At 49.4% G+C, this 21,833-nt stretch overlaps 1 protein-coding gene across 1 annotated transcript in view; it reads left to right on the plus strand.

Annotated features, from left to right (window-relative positions):
• LOC142567839 (mitochondrial inner membrane protease subunit 2) overlaps window positions 1-20,791 on the plus strand; it is a 55,890-nt gene extending 35,099 nt beyond the window's left edge. Inside the window, exons 2-3 of the mRNA XM_075677992.1 lie at window positions 6,463-6,785; window positions 20,463-20,791. Coding sequence (XP_075534107.1) covers window positions 6,463-6,751 — 289 coding nt within the window. The 3' untranslated portion in view covers window positions 6,752-6,785; window positions 20,463-20,791. The remainder of the gene's footprint in view (window positions 1-6,462; window positions 6,786-20,462) is intronic.
• Window positions 20,792-21,833: the final 1,042 nt, after the last annotated feature.

Here is a 21,833-nt window from a genome sequence, read left to right on the forward strand (position 1 = left end):
GCAGCCATATGCAATGGCAGCCGAGAGGAATGCGTATCGCCACATTTTCCCCGTCGTTTGGCGCCATAAAAATCTTTTGTTCATAACGCGTGCTCATAGTATTTGCATCGTTCTCGGGTGGTGTTGGCATTTGTGTTTGGGGCAATCATTTTTTAAAAGAACGCGCTTATACGAAATAATATTGATTGAAAGTAGCAAACTTTCGGCAATTTTGTCCACTTTTCACTGCTGCATTCGTGGTGTAAGCATGCAAAAATTTCATTTTACAACCCTTGAGCTCCGATGTCCTATTTTGACGCAATATCGCTAACTCGGTAACTACTTCTTTTATAAGGTTCATTATTTCTGGGGATGTAATTTTACTAATAAAAACAAGAAAGAGCTGAAAGAAATCTGCTGTCGAAATAAAAAATTCAGGGCCGAAAGGGTTGAGTAGTTACTCATGACAGGTTTCTTTTCCATTGCCGCCACCCATGAAATTATTTCAGCCTCTCTGACTTTCCGCTTGACGTTCTTTGTTGCTGTGTTGCCCGCCTTACAGGCAGCATACTTGCTGGTAATCTTCCTAGTTATTTTCCTCCACTGTGAATCAATGTTTTTCATGTACAGATACCTCAACACTTTCCCAGCCCATTTACTTTCTTCCATATTCCTCAGTAGTTCTTCATAATGAACTTTACTGTGAGCTTCCCTCACTTCAAAACTTCTCCAGCCCATATCACCCTGCACACCTTCATTTGTAGTCTTCCCGTGAGCGTCCAATGCGAGGCGTGCCACTGACCTTTGGTTCCCATCGAGTCCTGATTGTACGCCTGATTTCAAGTAAACAACCGCATTTGTAAAAATAAGTCCTGGAACCACTACACCTTTCAACTTATCCCGGAGCACCTCGTACGTATTGTATCCCCATAACGCTCTGTGCTTCATTATAGCTGCATTTCTCTTCCCCTTTACTGTTATTGTTTTTCCCTGTGTTTCCATATATCTATTGCCTTCGTTTAACCGTATACCAAGTTACCCGAGGTATTTCCTGGCCCCGTATTGCCACTGCGTGTCCACTGTTTTCATTGAATACCATAACACCTGATTTTCTAGCACTAAATTTCACACCGAAACTCTTGCCTTCCTGTCCACAGATACTAGCCAGACATTGCAAATCCCTTTGCTTGTTAGCTAGCAACACGACGTCGTCCGCATAAAATAAACCTGGAAGCTGTTGCTCTACTACTGTACCCGCCTGTTTCTATGAGAGATTAAACCCGATATTACTTCCTTCTAGCGCCCTCTCCATCCTCACCATTGTCAGATTTGGCAGTCGTAGCTGTAGGAAGGAGCTTGACTCTTCGTCGGGACTTAGGAGAGCAGGATTTATTTCCATTATTTACGTCTTAGACAAGACATACATCGACAGTCTAGCGTGACTCCCATATGGAGCCCGCAAGACTAACATACAGCTAGCACGACAACGAGCACGCAGCTCACGACGACGAGCACACCCTAGCAGCCGACAATCGCTGCTTATAATCTCTCCGCTCGACGTCATAGTTCGACGTCATTCAAGATGACCCGCCCTTTTGGAGGAGGATGAGGGCTGTCGACTTGGAGGAGGGTGAGGGCTAACATACACGTGCCGCACACACACACACACACTGGTGCAAAGGTACGGAGCCGACGTCAGAGGGGCTTCGTAGAACTCAGCTCCGTCCCTGGTGGCGCGCCGGGTAGCACATTGTCTGGTGTCTCTAAAAGCTCATGGGGAGGTTACGCCAATTACCTCCCCTCGAGAACTCCCCTGAGCTGACCCCGCGCCACGTGGCTGCCGGTTATCCGCAGTTCTCTGAAGTGCGCCCCGTCCCGGTTGGATTGGAACACGTGCAGCTGGCTGAAATAGCTGGCACGTTGCCACCCCGTCCGGCTGTTCCTAACACCATGTACATCATAAACAGCAGTAGGGATAAAGGGCACCCCTGCTTCAGTCCCTTGTTGATATCAACTTTCTCCTCGCTACTTATCCTTTCCCATTCAACGCAAACGGTATTTTCTAGGTAAATCTCTCTCAAAACCTATAGACAATCGTCAGCTAGGCCTTCCCCTTCCAGCATATCCCACAAAATGTTGCGGACTACGTTGTCATACGCTCCTGTAATGTCTAAAAAAGGCCACATACGACGGTCTGCTTTCTACTCTTGATATTTCAATACACTGAGTAAGAACAAATAAGTTATCATCCAAACCCCTACCTATTCTAAAGCCATACTGAAGTTCTCCCAAAATGCCATTATTGTCTGCCCATGTTTGCAGCTTTAATTTGATTGCCTGCATTGCTAGCCTGTAGATTACCGACGTAATGACCAACGGTCTATACGAGCGAATTCTATTTTTCTCCCCCTTACCTTTATAAATTAAATTCATTCTGCTTTGTCGCCAACTGTCTGGTATTCGTCTATCTTCTAAAATTTTTTTCCACTTTTCACCAGAGCTTCCTTATTTCTTGGTCCTAGTTCATTAATCAGCCTAACGGGAACCTCGTCTATCCCACTGGCTGTGCGCTTGGGAATTTTCTCTTCGGCTTTCTTCCAGTTGAAATTTGTCAGCACCAGCTCCTTTTCCATCTGGTTCTCTTTCATGTTTTTTTTTGTTCGAATACAACCTCGTCATTGCCTTGGAAAGATTCGGCTCTTATTTTTCGGACGTAATTTAAAACCGCATCCCCTTCCAGTTTGCTTCCATCTTCGCCTAGGATATGTTGTTATATTGTTGCAGGCTTGCTGTCTCATCATTTTATGTGGTTCCAAAATATTCTAGGTGCGGTCTTCTTTTTCTCACGTATTTCTAATAAACAAAGTTCAGTTTCACCTTTGATCTTTGCTTGCACCAGTATTTGAGCCATAGATTTTTTGTCCCGGTATATTACCCCCTCCCCCCCCTTTTTTTAGGGGTGGGACTGTACCTACCCCTAGAACTTCTTATGATGAACAATCTTTGTCCTATAAGCTATTTTACCTTCTGAACCTATTAAACCATGATGATTTTGATCCTTCGTGTAATCAAAATTCTCTCATTAAGCGTTTTGCCCAGTCCATTTATTTTCAGGATTGGTACATCCTTTCGAATTCTTTTCCCTCTACTTGTCGATCGCTGTTTTTCATGTTCATGCCATTTCAAGCCTATGCAATTGGGTTGTATTGTTCTTGCGCTTTGTTACAAAACTTCTTTTTGTTGCTCGACCTTATGTAATATTCGTTGATTTATTTGAACTCTTTGTGCATGACTGACCGTCATCCTGCTGTTTTGCCAACTGTAAAGGGGTCGGGACCTCGTCAAGCTGCTCAAGCTTTTAGTCCCGTACTCCTCCTATTCCAAGGAAATAAAGCTGATTGATTGATTGATTGATTGATTGATTGATTGATTGATTGATTGATTTTCTGGCTACTTCATCTTGCGGCGACTGCGCCTTCTTTGCCTGCCTGTGCTCTCGTGATGCTTTCTATCGTTCGGCGATCGCTTCTCGTATCTCCTTGTTCCACCAGCTTTTCGGTTTCTTTTTTCATTTCCAAGGAGCATGTTACTTATCTTTCCGTATTTCTGTCGTTATTACACTTAGAATCTGACTAATTCTCACTATTTGCTTGGCCATTTGCCAAGTTCTTTTTCGAGTCTTGTGACTATATTCGTTATTTGTTCAGCGTTCAAATGTGGACTGGCCATATTGCACTCCTTGCTCTCTTTCCCAACTACATATCCCATTTTCAAAATGATGCGTTTTTGGTCACTCCCTATGCTGCTATAACCTTGCTCGTCAATGACCATTTCTCTCAATTTATCATGGATTCCTTCTGTCATCAGACAGTAAGCAATGGTCGATTGCCGGTTTCCCACTTCCCACGTGGTCTGCCCGTCACACTTAGGCCGGTACATGTATTCACGATAACGAGGTTATGCTGCTCACAAAGATCTAGCACTTGCTTGCTGCTGTTGTCGGTGTAGCCATCTAGATCCTGTATATGGGCATTCATGTCACCTAATAGGATAATTTCGACATCATTCCCGAAACCCTTAATATCAGCACTTAGGCATCCCACTAACTCTTGATTCTTCTCTCCGCCATTGTTTCCGGTCCGCAAATACGCTACGCCCAGCCATGTTCTCTTTCCACTCATTGTACCTGATAGCCAAAGATGCTTTTGACATTTTTAATTTACTATTTTCCATTCGGCTCCCTGATGAATGAGCATTCCGACTCCCCCTCCCTTTCTTTCCGACTTAGTTCTGTTGCGCCCTTCCCAAATACAATTCTCAATCACTGGCGGCTCTTGCGAATCTCTAAGGTTTGTTTCTGTAACCACATACACCACTATTTGTTTTGTTCTCTATTTAACTGCTCTTCAATCTCTGCCCACTTTTCCTTTCTTCTGCCGCCCTGCATGTTGATGTACCCTACTGCATGGCGAGCTCTCTTCCTTGTTTTCCTCTTTTTTCTGTTATTGACGGCGATTCTATTCTGAGGGTCCCCTGGGGCAACTTCTTCATTACTGCCTAGTCTGGCCTCCTGAGCTCCTGTGGGCCCCATAAAGAAGCAACAGCGCGACCAGCAAGTCGCCTGCCCACTTCTCTTCCAAGCCCGTAATTGAAGTGGATCCCGTCTTGTTCAAAACCACCACACCTCACTTCTGTGTGTACTTTGGCAACCTCGAAACCTTTCTCTCAGCTCATTTTCCATACCACCTCATTAGCAGCCACTATCGCTCTTTGTAGGTGACTGTCACGCACAGGCACCTCCGGCACCGTGCGCACCACGATCTGCACCTGAGGGGACATCTCGCGCAAGTCATCTACGCTCATTCGCTGGCGCTGGGCATGGCCTATCCCTTTTTTGTTTAGGACGTCATTTAGCTCACCTGGGACTACGACAACGTAGCGTTCGTGGGCATTTTCCGCGAGCTTTGCTTTTGATCGCTCCTTGACAGAACCCAGTATCCGTCCTGGAAATGTCCCTACCGCCACTCTTTTATCGCCTTTCACCCTCTCCACAAGTGCTTCTGGGCACCTAGACAGGTTTGAGTCGCCGGCGATAATCACCCCTTAATGAGAGCAGCATTCCGCGCAAGTTGGTAATCCGTGTCGTTTTTTGTTGCGCAATGTCATTTGAGTAATCACCCCTTTATGCTCTCCTACTGCCGAGGCCTCTCCCTGCTTCCCTTTGTTCTCCTTTTCCTCCTTATTCGGACTTGACAAGGCGCGTTGGCCCCTGCGTTCCTGCTTTTCCTTTGTGACGTCCTCAAGGTAGGTGCAGCTTTTTCCAGCTGCTCCCACCCCACGTTGTACGCATTCCACGTGCATTGCTGACAATCCCTGCCCTGTCACGTCGGGAGACTGCGTTCCATTGTCACGATGGCGGCCCTGTTCAGCTTATCGTCGGCTGCTTGAAGCCCTTTTTTCCACTGCCTTTCGTGCATAATGCTGCATATTTAGCTCATTTTTGAGCTCTTCGACCTGTTTCAAAGGCTCATGCTGGAAATCCTCCATTTTCTTTAGCCTAGCATCGACATCACAGTGACTGCCGATTGACTCGGTTTTCTCTCCGCTCTCATCCGTCGCCTCTTCCGCCCTGAGGTGGTGCCCCCCGCGCACTGCACGCGTTGCCGTCTTTTGTGCCGTGTGTTGCACGTAGTTCTTTCTAATGCAAACGCCGAAGCTTCCAGAGCACGTGCTTTCTAGCAAAAGCCGATACGCACAGAATCTAATTCCTTAAAATACCGCAAATTATATATCACCAATGTTTTAGGAGCAATAAACGCCGCACAGACACGTGTTCGCATGTGTACAAGCACGCGGCCACACTCTCACTGTCCTACCACAGCAATATTCCCGATACCAATGCTCAACAGTAAAACCACTAATAGCTATCAATCTTGCCACTTCCAAAGTACTATTTAAAGGCTATAAACATTTAACGTCCCATACGGTTACACGTGCTGAAGTACGTGGCGCGAAAGGACGCTCCGACTATTCTGCAAAACCAAATATACATGAAACACACCCCTGCACATGAAAAATAAAAAGAGAAAGCTAGATAATTATTATCTAACGGCTAAAAAAACAGCAAATCAAAAGCAGAAGCAAGCTCAAAGCACTTACGTTTTCGTCGCCGCTGCCGAGGCCTGGAAAGACACGTCCGTCCGCCACAACGACCACATCCCTCGTCCAGCACCACGTGACGTCGTTACGCATTCGTTGCCTGCGAAATGAAATCGAAACTGGCTCGTGTAAAAGTTATTACAATTAAATACTTATGGCGCTCTGAGGATAGGCGGTACGTTTCTTTCGGGGTTTCGAGGCCGAGGGCTTTCATTTAAGGGTAAAAATGGTACGTTGAAAATACTATGTCAGCAGTACTGCTTTAAAAGTGTTGCAGTTAATGACCGCAACGTGGAGTAAAGCGAAGGTCGTCTGTTCTGGCAGGTCCCCACGTGACCCGACACAGCGGCTGATCAAGCGTGTGGTGGCCGTGGAAGGCGACACGGTTCGCACGATGGGCTACCACGAGCGGCTGATGACCGTCCCGAGGGGCCACTGCTGGCTCGAGGGGGACAACCACGCCCACTCGCTGGACAGCAACCGGTTCGGCCCCGTGGCCCTGGGCCTGCTGGTGGCCAGGGCGTCGCACCGGGTCTGGCCACCGAGCCGCTGGGGGCGCCTCGAATCGCGCCAGCCGGAGCCCGGCAGGCTGCTGCTCCCCACGCCGCGGTGACGGTGCGCGCCCGCCGTCCGCACTGGTTTGCTCGGTGCGTTGGACTCGCTTTGACTTCTTGCGGGGCGACTTCTTTTTTTTTTTTTCGTATAGTGTCTGCCTGGGTAATTTCGATTCGCGTTGCAACTAAGAAAATGTTTCCAGCAGGAAACGCTGACGTCGACAGAAGGGAAGAACAACGGGACATACCGCGGCTTTGATACAAGCGATCTCACTTGCAGTAGTAAACAACAGAGGAGCAGTTGTGCTTAAAATAGGCTCAACGCAATCACTAGCGGAATTAAAGCTCCTACATTCCACGCTGCGTATAGCCCAGGAGGTCCACCAGCTCAGCCGACAACGCCAGTGCAAAATCAGCATAGAGTGGGTTCCGGGCCACAGCGCCATCCCCGGAAAGAATGCCGCAGACTTACTCTCCAGGCAAGTCAAACGGAACCTACCGCTTCGCCCCTGTACATATACTGACCGCAAACACCTAGCCCGCAAAAAATCACTTCCGTCTACAGACACGTGCCTTAATTCCTCCTTGCTCTGTGGCCATCCCTCGAGGACAGACCAGGGAAGATGAGGTGATGCTACGCAGGTTTTGCTTGGGTGTCGCCCTAACACCTCACGACACGGGAAAGTTGGAAGGGAAACAGCAGTACTGGTGAAGTCAGCAAATCGACCAACAGCTGCGCCTTCTGCCATAGAAATGACGAGGCCGTGGCACGTCTCACTTGCTGTGGACTTGCACAGCTAAAACCAATAATATACGTTGTCATGCCGCTCAAGCCATAGTCAGCCTGCAAAACGAAGATGGCTTACAGACGTGGCTGACCGGAACCGCGTATCACACACTCGTCTTTTCCGTGTGGGAGGCCGGCCTAGATTCCCTATTGTGAATGGTCGAGTGCGGTGATATTTTTACCCTATCCGCTAGCAGACCTTGAGGTCATCGCCATAAACACGTTCTTACTACACCGCAAAAAAAAAAATAATGAAATGTGTTGGTTTTCCAATGTACCGAAAAGCAAGACTAAAAGCCGCCGCTCTCTGTTTTCTTTCCCGTTTCAAAATTAGGCGTACCAAGAGATATTTGGAATTCTTTACATCCAAACACCGCGGATCGATGGAAGGACAAGCAATCGGATGACACGTGTGGTTTAGTTTCAACTAAACGAGGTTTATATTTTAGGAAACGTCTTGTATACAGGGTGCCCCAGCTATCATGCATTGCGTTTTTTTTAAGAAGGGACGGGCTGTTCTATACGGGAAAATAACGATGTGCATATTGTTCGCAGTCGAGTAGAGCACACGCTGATTTGTTGTTCATGCCATTGAACTTATTAAGTAATTGCAATTAGCTATTTTTTAATCGCTACCTTCAATGGTGAAAAAGAAAAGCTAGAACTGGCATGTTTTAAGGCACGTTTTTTTTCGTTTATTTCTTTCGGCTGATAAAGAAAGAGAAATGAAGGACGTATCGCGTGGCTCACCGTACGCCCGCGTCAGAAAGCAGCGCCCTCGAAACACGCTCCACAGCAGTCAGTGGGCGACCTGTCGCACCCGGGCCGTGACAGCGGGGCGCCTTGCTTCTGCTGGACGAGTGCCGGCACTTCTGCTGACTGCTTGAAGCTGTCCAGTTTTGTTTGCTCTCCTTTTTTCAGGGCTTCATCAACGTATCGCCGCGTAAACTAGGGAAAAATAAACGCAATGAACACACGCAAATGGGTGCTTTACAATACATGTCGAATGCCAAAAATTTACACATTTGCGCACTGCGGTAATCAACGTCATGCGAAGCTATTTTTCACCCGTACTAGTGACGTAGTGGCTTTTGACGTTGCGCTGCTAAGCGCGAGGTCGCGGGTTGAAATCCCGTCCCCGGCGGCCACATTTCCATGGGGCGAAATGCAAGAACGCCCGTGCATCGTGCATTGGGTTCAGTAACTGCAAGTGGCCAAAATTGACCCGGAGTCGCCCCACCACGGCGTGCCATCATAAGAATAGCGTACTTTGGACGTGTAAAAACCCAGGATTTAAATCTTTTTGGCGCCATTTTGCGGGTAGCTGCTCATGTAGCCGCGTTCGGTTTCTCCGTAGCGGGTCACCCAGTGGCGCCTTGTGTCCGCGTAAAGCTGGAACCCCGTGGCGCGCTTTTCGTTCGCGAAAGCACGGCGCGCGTCGAACGCCCGCGCTGACGCGACAGCGGGGGCGCGGCGGGCTCCTTTGCCAGTCCGGCTGTTCCGCCAATGGATGGACGGATGCTACGAGCGTCCCCTCTGCAACGGGGCGGTCGGTTGCGCCACCAAGCTTTTGCTTGTTATACTGCCTAATGCCCCACCTACATTTAAAGAAAAGAAAAATAAACGCGATGAACCCCCACAACCAAATTTTCAGATCCCCTATTGCGAACTTTGCTTTTGTACTTTTCAGTTTTTTTGTTGTTTCCCTACTTACACCAATCTTCCAGTCGCCTCTTACTAATCTCTATCGAGGACATCTTTACTTTTTCCCTGCTCCCGCTGAACCCAAGGACTTCAAGAAGGCCAGTGGTGCCTAAATCGACCGCTCGGCATCTAGATGTCTACACATTCTAATAAAACGTGCTCTATCGCTTCCCTAGCTTTAGCGCAGCAAGCATATGCTTGTTCTTCCGCCTTATATCTCGCTTTATAGGTGCGTGTTCTAAGGCATCCCGATCTCGCTTCGAAAAGTAATGCGCGTTCCTTTGAGTTATTATAAATGTTTCTTCCCTAATTTCGTTTTAGAGCGCAGCTCTTTGGCGTCCGTTCCTGGGTTTCGCGTCGTCGTCGGCGTTGTCGTCGGCCTCGTAACCAGCTCCGCCCCCCTTTCATCCCCCCAGCGCTAGCAGCGACCGACTGATACCGCTGGATGCCGCTGACGCCGCTAGAGAGTCAAGATAACGTGACTGCATAGAACACCGTCGCCGCCATGCAGAAAGAGGAGGAAAGGGTCCCCCCCCCCCTGTTCTTGTGTGGCGGATAGGGTGCTCTTCAGTTGCCGACGCGCCGGTTATTTCACGTAGGCCCCGGCACGTCGACGAATACGTGGCCACCTTCCCACGGCTAGACCTGGTTCTTAGCGCTGCGGAAGCGAGGGTATCATATTGTTTGTGTCGGCATCGGCGGCGTTGTCCCTGAAACCAACTCCGCAGCTGGGGTTGACTCACTATCGGCTTCAGCGGCATCAGTCAGTCGCTGCTATCTCTTCCCTCCTCCCTTTATCGTGTTGTCCGCTTGCTGCGCGCGCTTCTGCCCCCATCGTTTGCCGCTGGGTGTACACGCCGCCCCCCTCCCCCCTCTTCCTGCGAGTCTCCGGTTGTCAAAGCGCCGGCTCGAACTTAATTCCTTTCTTCGCTCCTCCTCCAATGCAACCCCTGTGCGGTGGCAATCAGAGAGCCAGATCGGTGGCGGCGGATCTGTATATGTGCACCGCCCGAGCCGAAATTGCCGCTGCCGTTCGCCACTGCGAAATTATCTGCCAGTTCTTTCTGAGCCATGAGCGAGACGACCGATGGAAGTCCTCCGTCTGCTGCTGCTGCTGCTGCTGCTAAACGAGCTGCCAGAGCAGAGGCCCAGCGCCGTCGCCGTCAGAATCCAGAGGTGCGTGCCGCCGAAGCAGAAGCTTACCTAGTGGAGTCTTTGTTAAAGGAATACGTGTGAAAAATAAAAAAAAAATTCTGTGATAGCGCATACATGTGTTGCTCGATTTCTTTGCCTCAATCTATCGAAAAGGTGAAACAGCTTATTTGCTGCGCTCAAATTTCGCATTAGGAAGTAACGTAATCGTCGGTAATTTTTTTACCTCTCAAGTAGCTACTCGTGGCAGATTTCCTTTCCATTGCCGCCACCAATGAGATTATCTCAACCTCTCTGACTTTCCGCTTGAGGTTCTTTGTTGCTGTGTTGCTCACCATAGAGGCCGCGTGCTTGCTAGTAGGCTTCCTAGTTCTTTTCCTCCACTGTGAATAAATCTTTTTCCTGTACAGATACCTGAATACTCTCCCAGTCCATTTACTTTCTTCCATATTCCTCAGCCGTTCTTCATACTCAATTTTACTGCGAGCATCCCTCACTTCAAAACTAGTCCAGCCAAAATCACCTTGCACAGCTTCATTTATAGTCTTCCCGTGAGCGCCCAATGCGAGGCGACCCACTGACCTTTGGTTGCCGTCGAGTCCTAATTGTACCCCTGATTTAACGCAAACAACCGCATTTCCAAAAGTAAGTTCTGGAACCATTACACCTTTCTACATACCTCGGAGGACCTCGTACCTATTGTATCCCCTTAGTGCTCAGTGCTTCATTATGGCTGAATTTCTATTCCCCTTTACTGTTATGGTTTTTTTCTGTGTTTCCATACATCTATTGCCTTCGTTTATCCGTACACTAATGTATTTATATTCTCTTACCAGAGGTTTTTCCCTTGTCCTGTATCGCCACTGTCTCTTCACTGTTTTCATTGGATACCATAACACCTGATTTCCTAACACTAAATGTCAAACCTAAATTGTTGCTTCCTGTCCACAGATATTAGCCAGACGTTGCAAATCACTTAGCTTGTTAGCTAGCAATACAATGTCGTCCGCATAAAATAAACCTGGGAGCTGCTGCTCTACTACTGTAAGCGCATGTTTGTATGAGAGATTAAACCCGATATTACTTCCTTCTAGCGCCCTCTCCATCCTTACCAAGTACATCATAAACAGCAGCGGGGATAAAGGGCACCCCTGCCTCAGTCCCTTGTGGATATCAACTTTCTCCTCGCTCCTCATCCCTTCCCATTCAAAGCAAACCGAATTTTAGCTAATTCTGCTCTCTCTCAAAAGCTGTAGACGATCATCACCTAATCCTTCCCCTTCCAGAATATCCCACAAAATGTTGCGGTCTGCGTTGTCATAGGCTCCTGTAATGTCTAAAAAGGCCACATATAACGGTCTGCTTTCTACTCTCGATATTTCAATACACTAAGTAAGAACAAATGAGTTATCATCCATTCTGAAGCCATTCTGAAGTTCTCCCAAAATGCCATTAATCTCTGCCCATGTTTGCAGCTTTAATTTGATTGCCTGCATTGCTAGCGTGTAGATTACCGACGTAATGACCAACGGTCTATACGAGCGAATTCTATTTTTCTCCCCCTTACCTTTATAAATTAAATTCATTCTACTTTGTCGCCAACTGTCTGGTATTCGTCTATCTTCTAAATTTTTTTTTCCACTTTTCACCAGAGCTTCCTTACTTCTTGGTCCTAGTTTATTAATCAGCCTAACGGGAACCTCGTCTAGCCCACTGGCTGTGCGCTTGGGAATTTTCTCTTCGGCTTTCTTCCAGTTGAAATTTGTCAGCACCAGCTCCTTTTCCATCTGGTTCTCTTTCATGTTTTTTTTTTGTTCGAATACAATCTCGTCATTGCCTTGGAAAGATTTGGCTGTTATTTTTCGGAAGTAATTTAATACCGCGTCCCCTTCCAGTTTGCTTCCATCTTCGCCTAGGATATGTTGTTATATTGTTGCAGGCTTGCTGTCTGATAATTTTATGTGGTTCCGAAATATTCTACGTGCGGTCTTCTTATTCTCACCTATTTCTGACAACCAACGTTCACTTTCACCTTTTATGTGTGCTTGCACCAGTATTTGTTCTAAACTTTTTCTCGCTGTATATTTCCCATTTACTGGCTGCTTCATCCTGCGGCAACTGAACCTTCTTTGCCTGCCTGTGCTCTCGAGATGCTTTCTGTCGTTCGGCGATCGCTTCTCGTATCTCCCTGTTTCACCAGCTTTTCGGTTTCTTTTTTCCCTTTCCAACGAACATGTTGTTTCTCTTTCCGTATTTCTGTTGTTATTACACTTAGAAGCTTATATATTCCCACTCTTTATTTGGCGATTTGCCAAGTTCTTCCTCGACTCTAGTGACTATATTTGCTATTTGTTCAGCGTTCAAATTTGGACTGGCCATTTTGCTCTCCTTGCTCTCTTTCCCAAGTACATATCCAATTTTCAAAATGATGCGTTTATGGTCACTCCCTATGCTGCTAAACCCTTCCTCATCGATGACCACTTATCTCAACTTATCATGAATTCCTTCTGTCATCAGATAGTGATCAATGGTTCATTGCCGGTTTCCTACTTCCCACGTGATCTACCCTTCACACTTAGGCCCTGTATTCTCTTTAACGAGGTTATGTTGCTCACAAAGATCTAGCATTGACTTCCCGTTGTCGGTATAGCCATCTAAATCCTGTATGTGGGCATTTGTCACCTATTAGGATAATTTCAGCATCATTCCCGAAACCCTTAACATCAGCACTTATGCATTTCACTAACTCTTGATTCTTCTCTGTGCAATTATATGCGGCCCACAAATATGTAACGCCCAGCCAAGTTTTTTTTCCCCACTCATTGTACCTGATAACCAAAGATGCTCCTGACATTTTGAATTTACTCTCTTCCATTTAGCTCCCTGAAGGATGGGCATTCCGACTCCTACTCCTTTTCTTTCCGACTTAGTTTTGCTGCACCCTTCCCAAACATGATTCTCAATCACTGGTGGCTCTTCCGAGTCTCTAACGTGTACTTATGTAACCGCATACACCCGTATTTGTTCTCTATTTAACTGCTACACAATCTCTGCCCACTTTCCCTTTCTTCTGCCGCCCTGCATGTTTATGTAGCCTATTGCACTGCGAGCTCTCTTTCTTGCTTTCATTTTTTTCTGTTATTGACGGCGATGCTATACTGAGGTTCCCTTAGAACCTTTTTCATTACTACCTAGTCTGGCCCCCTGAGCGCCCGTGGGCCCCCTAAAAAAGCAACAGCGCGACCAGCAAGTCGCCAGCCCACTTCTTGTGCAAGCCTGTAATTGCAGTGGATCCCGTCTCGTTGAGAACCACCACACCTTCTCACTTCCCTGTTTACTTCGACAACTTCGAAGCCTTTCTCTCGGCTCTTTTTCCATATCAATCTCATATCAGCAGCCACTACGGCTCTTTGTACGTGACAGTCACGCACAGGCACCTCCGGCACCGTGCACACCACGATCTGTACCTGAGGGGATAGCTCGCGCAAGTCGTCCACATCCTTCGCCAAGCGCTGGGCTAGTCCTGTCCCTTTCCTGTTTAAGACGTCATTTAGCCCATCTGCTACAACGGCAATGTTGCGCACGTGGGCATTTTCCGCGAGCTTTGCTTTTGCTCGCTCCACGAGAGAACTCAGCGTCCGCCCCGGAAATGTCCCTGCCGCCGCTTTTTATCGTCTTTCACCCTTTCCACAATTACTTCTGAGCACCTACCCAGGTTTGAGTCGCCGGCAGTAATCACCATTTCACTCTCTCTTACCTCTCCCCGCTTCCCTTTGTCCTTGTCCGCGTCATTCGAACTTGACTAGGGGCATTGACCCATGCGTTCCTGTTTTCTTGGTGGCCTCAAGGTAGGTGCTTAAAGCTTGGCACATCATATTGACCGGAAATAAAGACGGGGACAGCGGAAGAGAACACATAAACAACACGAGCGGTAACCTTCAACTGGTTTATTCACGGCAGCCCCTGGGCATATATAGACAAACAGAACATGCGCAGAATGCAGCAAACAAGCTCACTCATCAGCCTAGCGGGGCAAGCAATTATCAAAAAGCCTATTTCCGATTGAAACAACCTGATGGATGTGTCACTAACACAGTCTTGGCCTTTCTTTTTTATGTGATAAGCCTCCATCAGTTCGCATGTAGTCTGGTCATGGCTTCTCCCCAGAATCTTTATCTTGTAGCGGCAGCAACATCGGCGTCGCACGAGAGATGACGTAAACGCTCGCGTCTACACGAGGCTCGAGCGGCTGGCACGCTCCGGCACGGGCTAGCGTTCCGAAGGGATTATTATTAAAAGAATGCTAGGCTAAGAGATCGAGTGTCGGTTCTTCCTCTCCTGCGAGAGCCCGAGACTTGACCGGTCTACGTGGTCGCTCGTCGCCACAGTTTGGTGACTCCGGACGTGATACTGCCATACGCTCCTGTGGTAGAGACGACCATGGACCAGACCGACGCTACTAGAGCTCAAGGCCAGAACCCTTCCGAGGAACGCGGTGAGCCCTCCTGTTCCGCCGTCGCTGTCCGCCTCCCACAGTACTGGGACCAGCATTCTTCGGCGTGGTTTCTTCAGGCCGAAGCGCAATTTCAAGTCGCTGGTATCCGCTCTCAAGCCTCGAAGTTCCATTACGCCGTCGCAGCGCTCTCGCCCGCCGCCATTGACGAGGTAGCAGATTTGTTGAACTCCCCAATGTCTGCCGCCGCCTATGACGACCTCAAGGCAGCACTGCTACAGCGCAGAGCAGCCTCACAACGTTCTCACATCCAGCAGCTTCTGTCCGCTGAAGAACTCGGCGACCGACGCCCTAGTCAACTTCTTCGCCGAATGAGCCAGCTGCTCGGAAACAACGCGAGATCCATCGACGACACGCTGTTGCGCGAATTGTTTTTGCAACGACTCCCGGCTAACGTGCAGATGGTCCTGGCGACAGCCAGGACCATCTACCATAGACCTTACCGGACTTGCCGCTTTGGCCGACAAAGTCATGGAAGTAGCCACCCCAACCATCGCAGCCACGGCACCGTCTCCGGGTGACAATACAACCGCTCAGCAAACTTCCGTGCTCTTCCGCAGTGCAATCTCCGCTCGACTCCTTGTGCGAACGCCTGGAACGCATCATCTGTGGAGCGGAACATCGCCGCGCGTCTCATCGCCCACGCAGCCGTAGTTCACGCAGATCAAGACGCACGGGCACCCAAAATGAAACCTCAACTACAACGCCTGGCGTTTGCTACTACCACCGCCGTTTTGGAAACGACGCTCGTCACTGTCGGCGACCCTGCGCTTGGCAGGGAAACGGGCCGGCCGACCTCTAACGGAGTGGTCCGGCCCAGCACACAAGTCGCCTTTTCTACGTGACGGACAGAGTTACGGGACAACGATTCTTAGTCGACACAGGTGCTGACGTCAGAATTCTTCCCGCAAAGCACTCCGACCGAAAAGCGACACCTGTCTCGTTTATGCAAGCCGTCAACGGTACCAGGATTCCAGTTTTCTCGTCACGCTTCGTCATGCTAAACCTTGGCCTTCGACGAGCGTTCCGCTGGATTTTCCTGGTTGCAGACGTCCGTCATGCAGTCATTGGAGCAGACTTCTTGCATAACTACGGACTTCTTGTGGACATCCAATGACGCCGTCTCATCGACTCCGTGACCCAGCTATCCGTTCCCGGCGTCCCATCATCAGGCACATCGCCCATAGCGCCCATTTCTGCCATGTTGGACGAACCTTTCGCCGCGCTCCTACGCGAGTTTCCCACTTTGACGCGCCTGCCGGACTGGACGCAACCGGTGCAACATGACGTGTGCCATCACATCGTCACCTCCGGCCCACCGGTCTATTTCCGACCGCGGCGATTGTCCCCGGAGAAACTCAAGATCGATCGCGCGGAATTCGAACACATGCTGCAACTTGGCATCATCCGCCCTTCCTCCAGTAACTGGGCATCACCACTTCACATGGTGCCTAAGAAGACGGGAGACTGGCGCCCATGTGGCGATTACCGGGCACTAAACAACGTCACAGTTCCTGATCGCTACCCTCTACTGAACATTCAGGACTTCACGGTAGCGTTGCACGGTGCGGCGATCTTTTCTAAGATCGATCTCGTTCGCGCCTACCATCAACTACCGGTCGCTGAAGAAGACATTCCCAAGACCGCCATCACCACACCCTTCGGTCTTTTCGAATTTCTCCGCATGCCTTTCGGCTTACGGAACGCGGGCCAATCCTTTCAGTGTTTCATCTATTCCGTCACCCGAGGTTTGCCTTTCGTTTTTGCATACATTGACGACCTTCTCGTCGCAAGCTCTTCAGTAGAAGAACATCTTCACCACTTGCGATTGTTGTTCTCACGCCTTGCCAGTAAAGGAATTGTCATCAACGCCGCCAAGAGTGAATTCGGTCAAACCGAACTCGAGTTCCTCGGTCATATCGTCGACGCTAACGGCATTCGACCTCTGCCGTCCAAGATTCGCGTCATCGAAAACCTTCCCCGACCGACCACACTCACCAAGCTTCGCCAATTTCTTGGATTTGTCAATTTCTACTGCCGATTCATTCCCGAGTGCGCATGACTTATGGCTCCGCTAGACACTCTCCTGGTAAACAAACGCAAACAAGTGCTTCAGTGGATTGAAGAGGCCACCGACGCTTTCGCAAGAGTCAAGTCTGCCCTCGCCAACGCCACGCTGCTTAGACACCCAAAGCCACACTGCCATCATGACCGACGCTTCAAACACCGCCGTTGGTGCCGTTCTGCAGCAATTCATCGACAATGCGTGGCATCCACTCGCTTTTTTCTCCCAAGAAACTGAAGCCTGCGCAGTCCCGCTACCGCGTGTTCAGCCGTGAATTACTCGCTGTTTACCTGGCTATCAAGCATTTTCGCCATTTCCTCGAAGGCCGTGCGTTCACTGTCTTGACTGACCACAAGCCCCTTGTGCACGCAACGAATCGCTCGGCGTCCTGTTACTCGCCCTGCGAGATTCGACACCTTTCCTACATCTCCGAGTGTACAACAACGTTCCGCCACATCAAGGGCACCGACAACGTTCCAGCTGACGTTCTGAGTCGTGTCAATGTCATTTCCACGTTGACATCGGAACCTTTCATCATCGAGGCCCACTTACTCGCCAGTCAACAGCGTGACGACACTGAACTTCGTACACTCCAGAATTCTTCAACGTCCCTGAAATTAAAAGACGTCGTTGTGACCCCAGATGGTACGTCCGTCGTCTGCGACACTTCTACCGACAAACCTAGACCATACATTCCGGCATCCCTCCGAAGACGTCTATTCGAAACCGTGCACAACCTGTCGCACCCTGGCATACGCGCGACACAGAAGCTTCTTTCCAGTCGTTTCGTTTGGCCTCGGCTAAACGCGCAAGTTCGCGATTGGGTTCGCTGCTGTTTGTCGTGTGAACGTTCGAAGATCCAGCGTCACCCCATTCCGCCTGCCAAGTCTTTTCTTCCACCGGATGCTCGTTTTGACACCGTACACCTGGACCTCGTCGGCCCTCTCCCATCTTCGAAAGGTTACTGCTACATACTGACATGCATCGACCGTTATACACGGTGGCCAGAAGCTACACCTATATCTGACATCTCAGCTCCCACTGTTGCAGCAGCTTTCGTGTCTACGTGGATCGCAAGGTTCGGCTGCCCATCCACAATAATCACAGATCGCTGTCGACAGTTTGACTCAGCACTCTTCAACGAGCTACTCAAACTACTCGGAACGACATGTTTTCGCACAACTGCTTACCACCCGCAGTCCAACGGACTAGTTTTACGTTTTCACCGGCATCTCAAGGCCTCCCTTATGGCACATGAATCGCCGGAGAAGTGGGTCCTACATTTGCCCCTCGTCTTACTTGGCATCAGAACTGCACTCAAGAGCGACATAGGTTGCTCCTGTGCTCAGCTAGTTTACGGCACTCACCTACGCCTTCCGTGCGATTTCTTTGTCGCCACCCCCAAAACGCATATGCCATCACCTGCCGACTACGTTGCCGAACTGCAAGCTTTCTTCAGCCAGATACGCCCCGTGCCTACACGTTTACAAGAAGCAAGGTCCCCGTACGTTTCTCCCGCACTCACCTCTGCTACCCACGTTTTCGTGCGTAACTGTGCCGTGCGAAAGCCCTTGCAACCACACTACTCCGGGCCATATTGTGTTCTAGAGCGTCGTCCGACGACGTTTGTTGTGAATGTCAACGGCCGATCAGACAATTGCCTTGGAACGTCTCAAACCCGCTTACATCGAAGCACCCGCGCCATCAGCTCCACCAATATGCGACGCCACCCTGCTGCATCCTTCGCCACCGCCTGCGCCCGTGGCACCCAAGACCAATGCCAAGACAAGCCACGTCACGTGGACTTTTCATCGTTCGTCGAACTTTCCTCCTCTCTATGGGGGCGGGGAGCCCTCTGTAGCGGCAGCAGCATCGGCGTCGCACGTGAGATGACGTAAACGCTCGCGTCTACACGAGGCTCGAGCGGCTGGCACGCTCCGGCACGGGCTAGCGTTCCGAAAGAGATTATTATTAAAGGAATGCTAGGCTAAGAGATCGAGTGTCGGTTCTTCCTCTCCTGCAAGAGCCCGAGACTTGACCGGTCTACGTGGTCGCTCGTTGCCACAATCTGCTTAAAAAGAGGTGCACAGCGACAGGCATTGCAGTGCGCAGGCAAGTGTGCCAATTCATTTTTCGATAACTTTTGTTCGTGTCCCCTGGCTCGATCATTCAGGTACCGTCCTGTCTACCCTATGTAGGATTTTCCACACGCCAGGGGGATTTCGAACACGACTCCTACATTGAATTTTGTATACGGCTTGGTATGGTTCTGCGTTCTTGTTTACTGCGTTCTGCGCATATTCTATTTGCCTATATATGCCCACAGGCTGCCGTGAAATAAACCAGTTGAAAGTTACCGCTCGTGTTGTGTATGTGTTCTCTTCCGCTGTCCCCGTCTTTATTTGCGGTCAATATGATATGCAGTAAACACCAACTAGGCCAAAAGAAGAAGGAAGGCAAGGCTGTGGCAAGAACCATACCAAGCCGTATGCAATATGCAATGTAGGAGTCGTGTGCCAAATCCCCCTGGCGTGTGGCATGTCCTATATAGGGCAGACAGGACGGTGCCTGAATGATCGAGCCAGGGGACACGAACAAAAGTTAACGAACGATGAATTGGTGCACTTGCCTGCGCACTGCAATGCCTGTCGCTGTGCACCTCTTTGTACGGAGATAAATATTCTAGGGAGAAGCCAGGACCAGACTGATGGAGGCTTATCACATAAAAAAGAAAGGCCAAGACTGTGTTAGTGACACTTCCATCAGGTTGTTTCAATCGGAAATAGGTTTTTTTGATAATTGGTTGCCCCGCTAGGCTGATGAGTGATCTTGTTTGCTGCGTTCTGCGCATGTTGTATTTGTCGATATATGTCCACGGGCTGCCGTGAATAAACCAGTTGAAAGTTACTGCTCGTGTTGTTTATGTGTTCTCTTCCGCTATCCCCGCCTTTATTTGTGGTCAATATGATATGTAGTAAACACCAACAAGGCCAAACTGAAGTTCTTCTAAAGCTTGGCGTTCCCCTCGAAGGCGTCCCGTCGTCATGCCGCTACCTATTATAGTGTTTCAAGTGTTGTCAAGCAGACAACTGAAGCAGGAATACCTCCCCACCTTATTAATCAGAGCCGCAGCGCAGGTAAGACATTAAACTTTAGTTCTCAGCTTGCTTCGGCGCCTCCGAAGCAGCCGACGGGGCCACGTGATCCCTCATAGCATGTCACACCGACGGCAGCGCCAGCTTCTCCAGTGGTGGAGCTCGCCCCCGAGATGCCCGGACGGCAGCACCGTCTGGTGGTGTTGAGGTAACTAAAGCGTGGCGAATAGCATGACGCAACACTTGCGCAGCGCTCTCATTGGTGGACGCGGGCGCGGCAATGCGACGCGGCGCTTTTCTACTCCGAACAGTACCACGCGGCTACGCGATTTCCGTGCGCGCATTCGTCGAAACGACACCCAAGCGCCTCCGCCGCGCGTCAACCACGCCAAAAATCGCGCCATGCGGTTCCAGCTAAAGGCGAACAGTGTGTGACGTGGGCTTGTGTATGCAGAGACAACGACGGCACGACGATGACCTCACGACGACGGCATGATGGCGGCGACGACAGCGGCGTGGTGAAAACGCCTAGATGACGACAAAGACGGTGACATCTACCGGGCTACGGCACCACGACGCCGGCATGACGGTAGCCGATCCCGAAGTCGGTGCACTGAATTAAGGGGAAACAGGCAGCCACCCTTAAAATGCTGGACATAGACGAATAATGCTTCGCTCCGTCGATGTCCCACGATAGCGAGTAGGTGACGCTGTATGCTTGGGCCGAAACTGGTGCTACCGGTTGAAATATGTAAATAAAAACAATGCTTATATGTGATGAGATGCATAGATTTCACATGTGTGATCGCATTTCACCATCAAAGTCCGCTGGGTGCAGCGTAATGATCACAGCCACTGTAATACTATTGGCGGCGAGGACTTACGGAGTCGCCATCTGTTGGAAGCACCTCCCTTGCGTAATATGAGGGATAAAAGCGACGCGCTCCTCATCGGTTTGACTGTCGGCGCTCATTAAAAATACCACGTGGGAGCTTGCTGAACATTTCTGTAAGTATTCTCGAAACGACAGAAATTCTTTACCGTCAAAATACTAATCTTGGGCAAACAGAAAGCACAGAAAGATTTACGGACGCTCTCTTTTTACCAAATACGTACACACCAAGGTCGATTCAAATAGGTCGCGAAGCTTCGGGCGAAAAGCGGTTCAGTACAGATTGTCACCGACATCAGCATGGGAGCAGCGATTGAAGCGCGACTATGTTTGGAGGGAACAAAAATTGGGACAGAAAAACGCGTTCTTCAATTCAAGCGAGACACAGTTAGATTCATTCAACGAAAATAAAATTCCTAGTCAATTTTATATATTGGTGAATAGTTAAGAAAATACAAATTTAATTTTATTATTATTAATAAATGCATTTCTTTACAGCGGCCATCGCTACGGGGGGCGTTGACGCCACTATCACTCGCAATGCAATGCACGTCTTGAAATGGGCAGAAAGGCGCACTCGTAAAGTTCACCTGTTGAAATACGCCGCCCTCACTGTTTGTGCTTTCTTGCTTGTCGAAGTTTGTCTGAATTTGGTGACGCGGGTAGCTTCATCGCTTCTTAATCTGTTCAGTCAAAAGTAGTGAGTTACGACCGCCAGCTAATTGTGTAGTTTTCGCGCGACTGCGCTGGCCGACGGGTTTCGCATCCGACAATAGGATCAGCACTCTACACCTAAAGCTTTCGTCGGCATCCAAGAAAGTATGTTCTGGGCATGGATGCGATTTCGACAACTGTACGGCTGACCTTTTCCTGCATCGCTTTCCACGCTGAAAGCTCGAAACGCCCATCAAGTCGAATGGCGGGGCACTTGAA

Source organism: Dermacentor variabilis, unplaced genomic scaffold, assembly GCF_050947875.1.
Source record: "Dermacentor variabilis isolate Ectoservices unplaced genomic scaffold, ASM5094787v1 scaffold_14, whole genome shotgun sequence".
NCBI classification, from domain to species: domain Eukaryota; kingdom Metazoa; phylum Arthropoda; class Arachnida; order Ixodida; family Ixodidae; genus Dermacentor; species Dermacentor variabilis.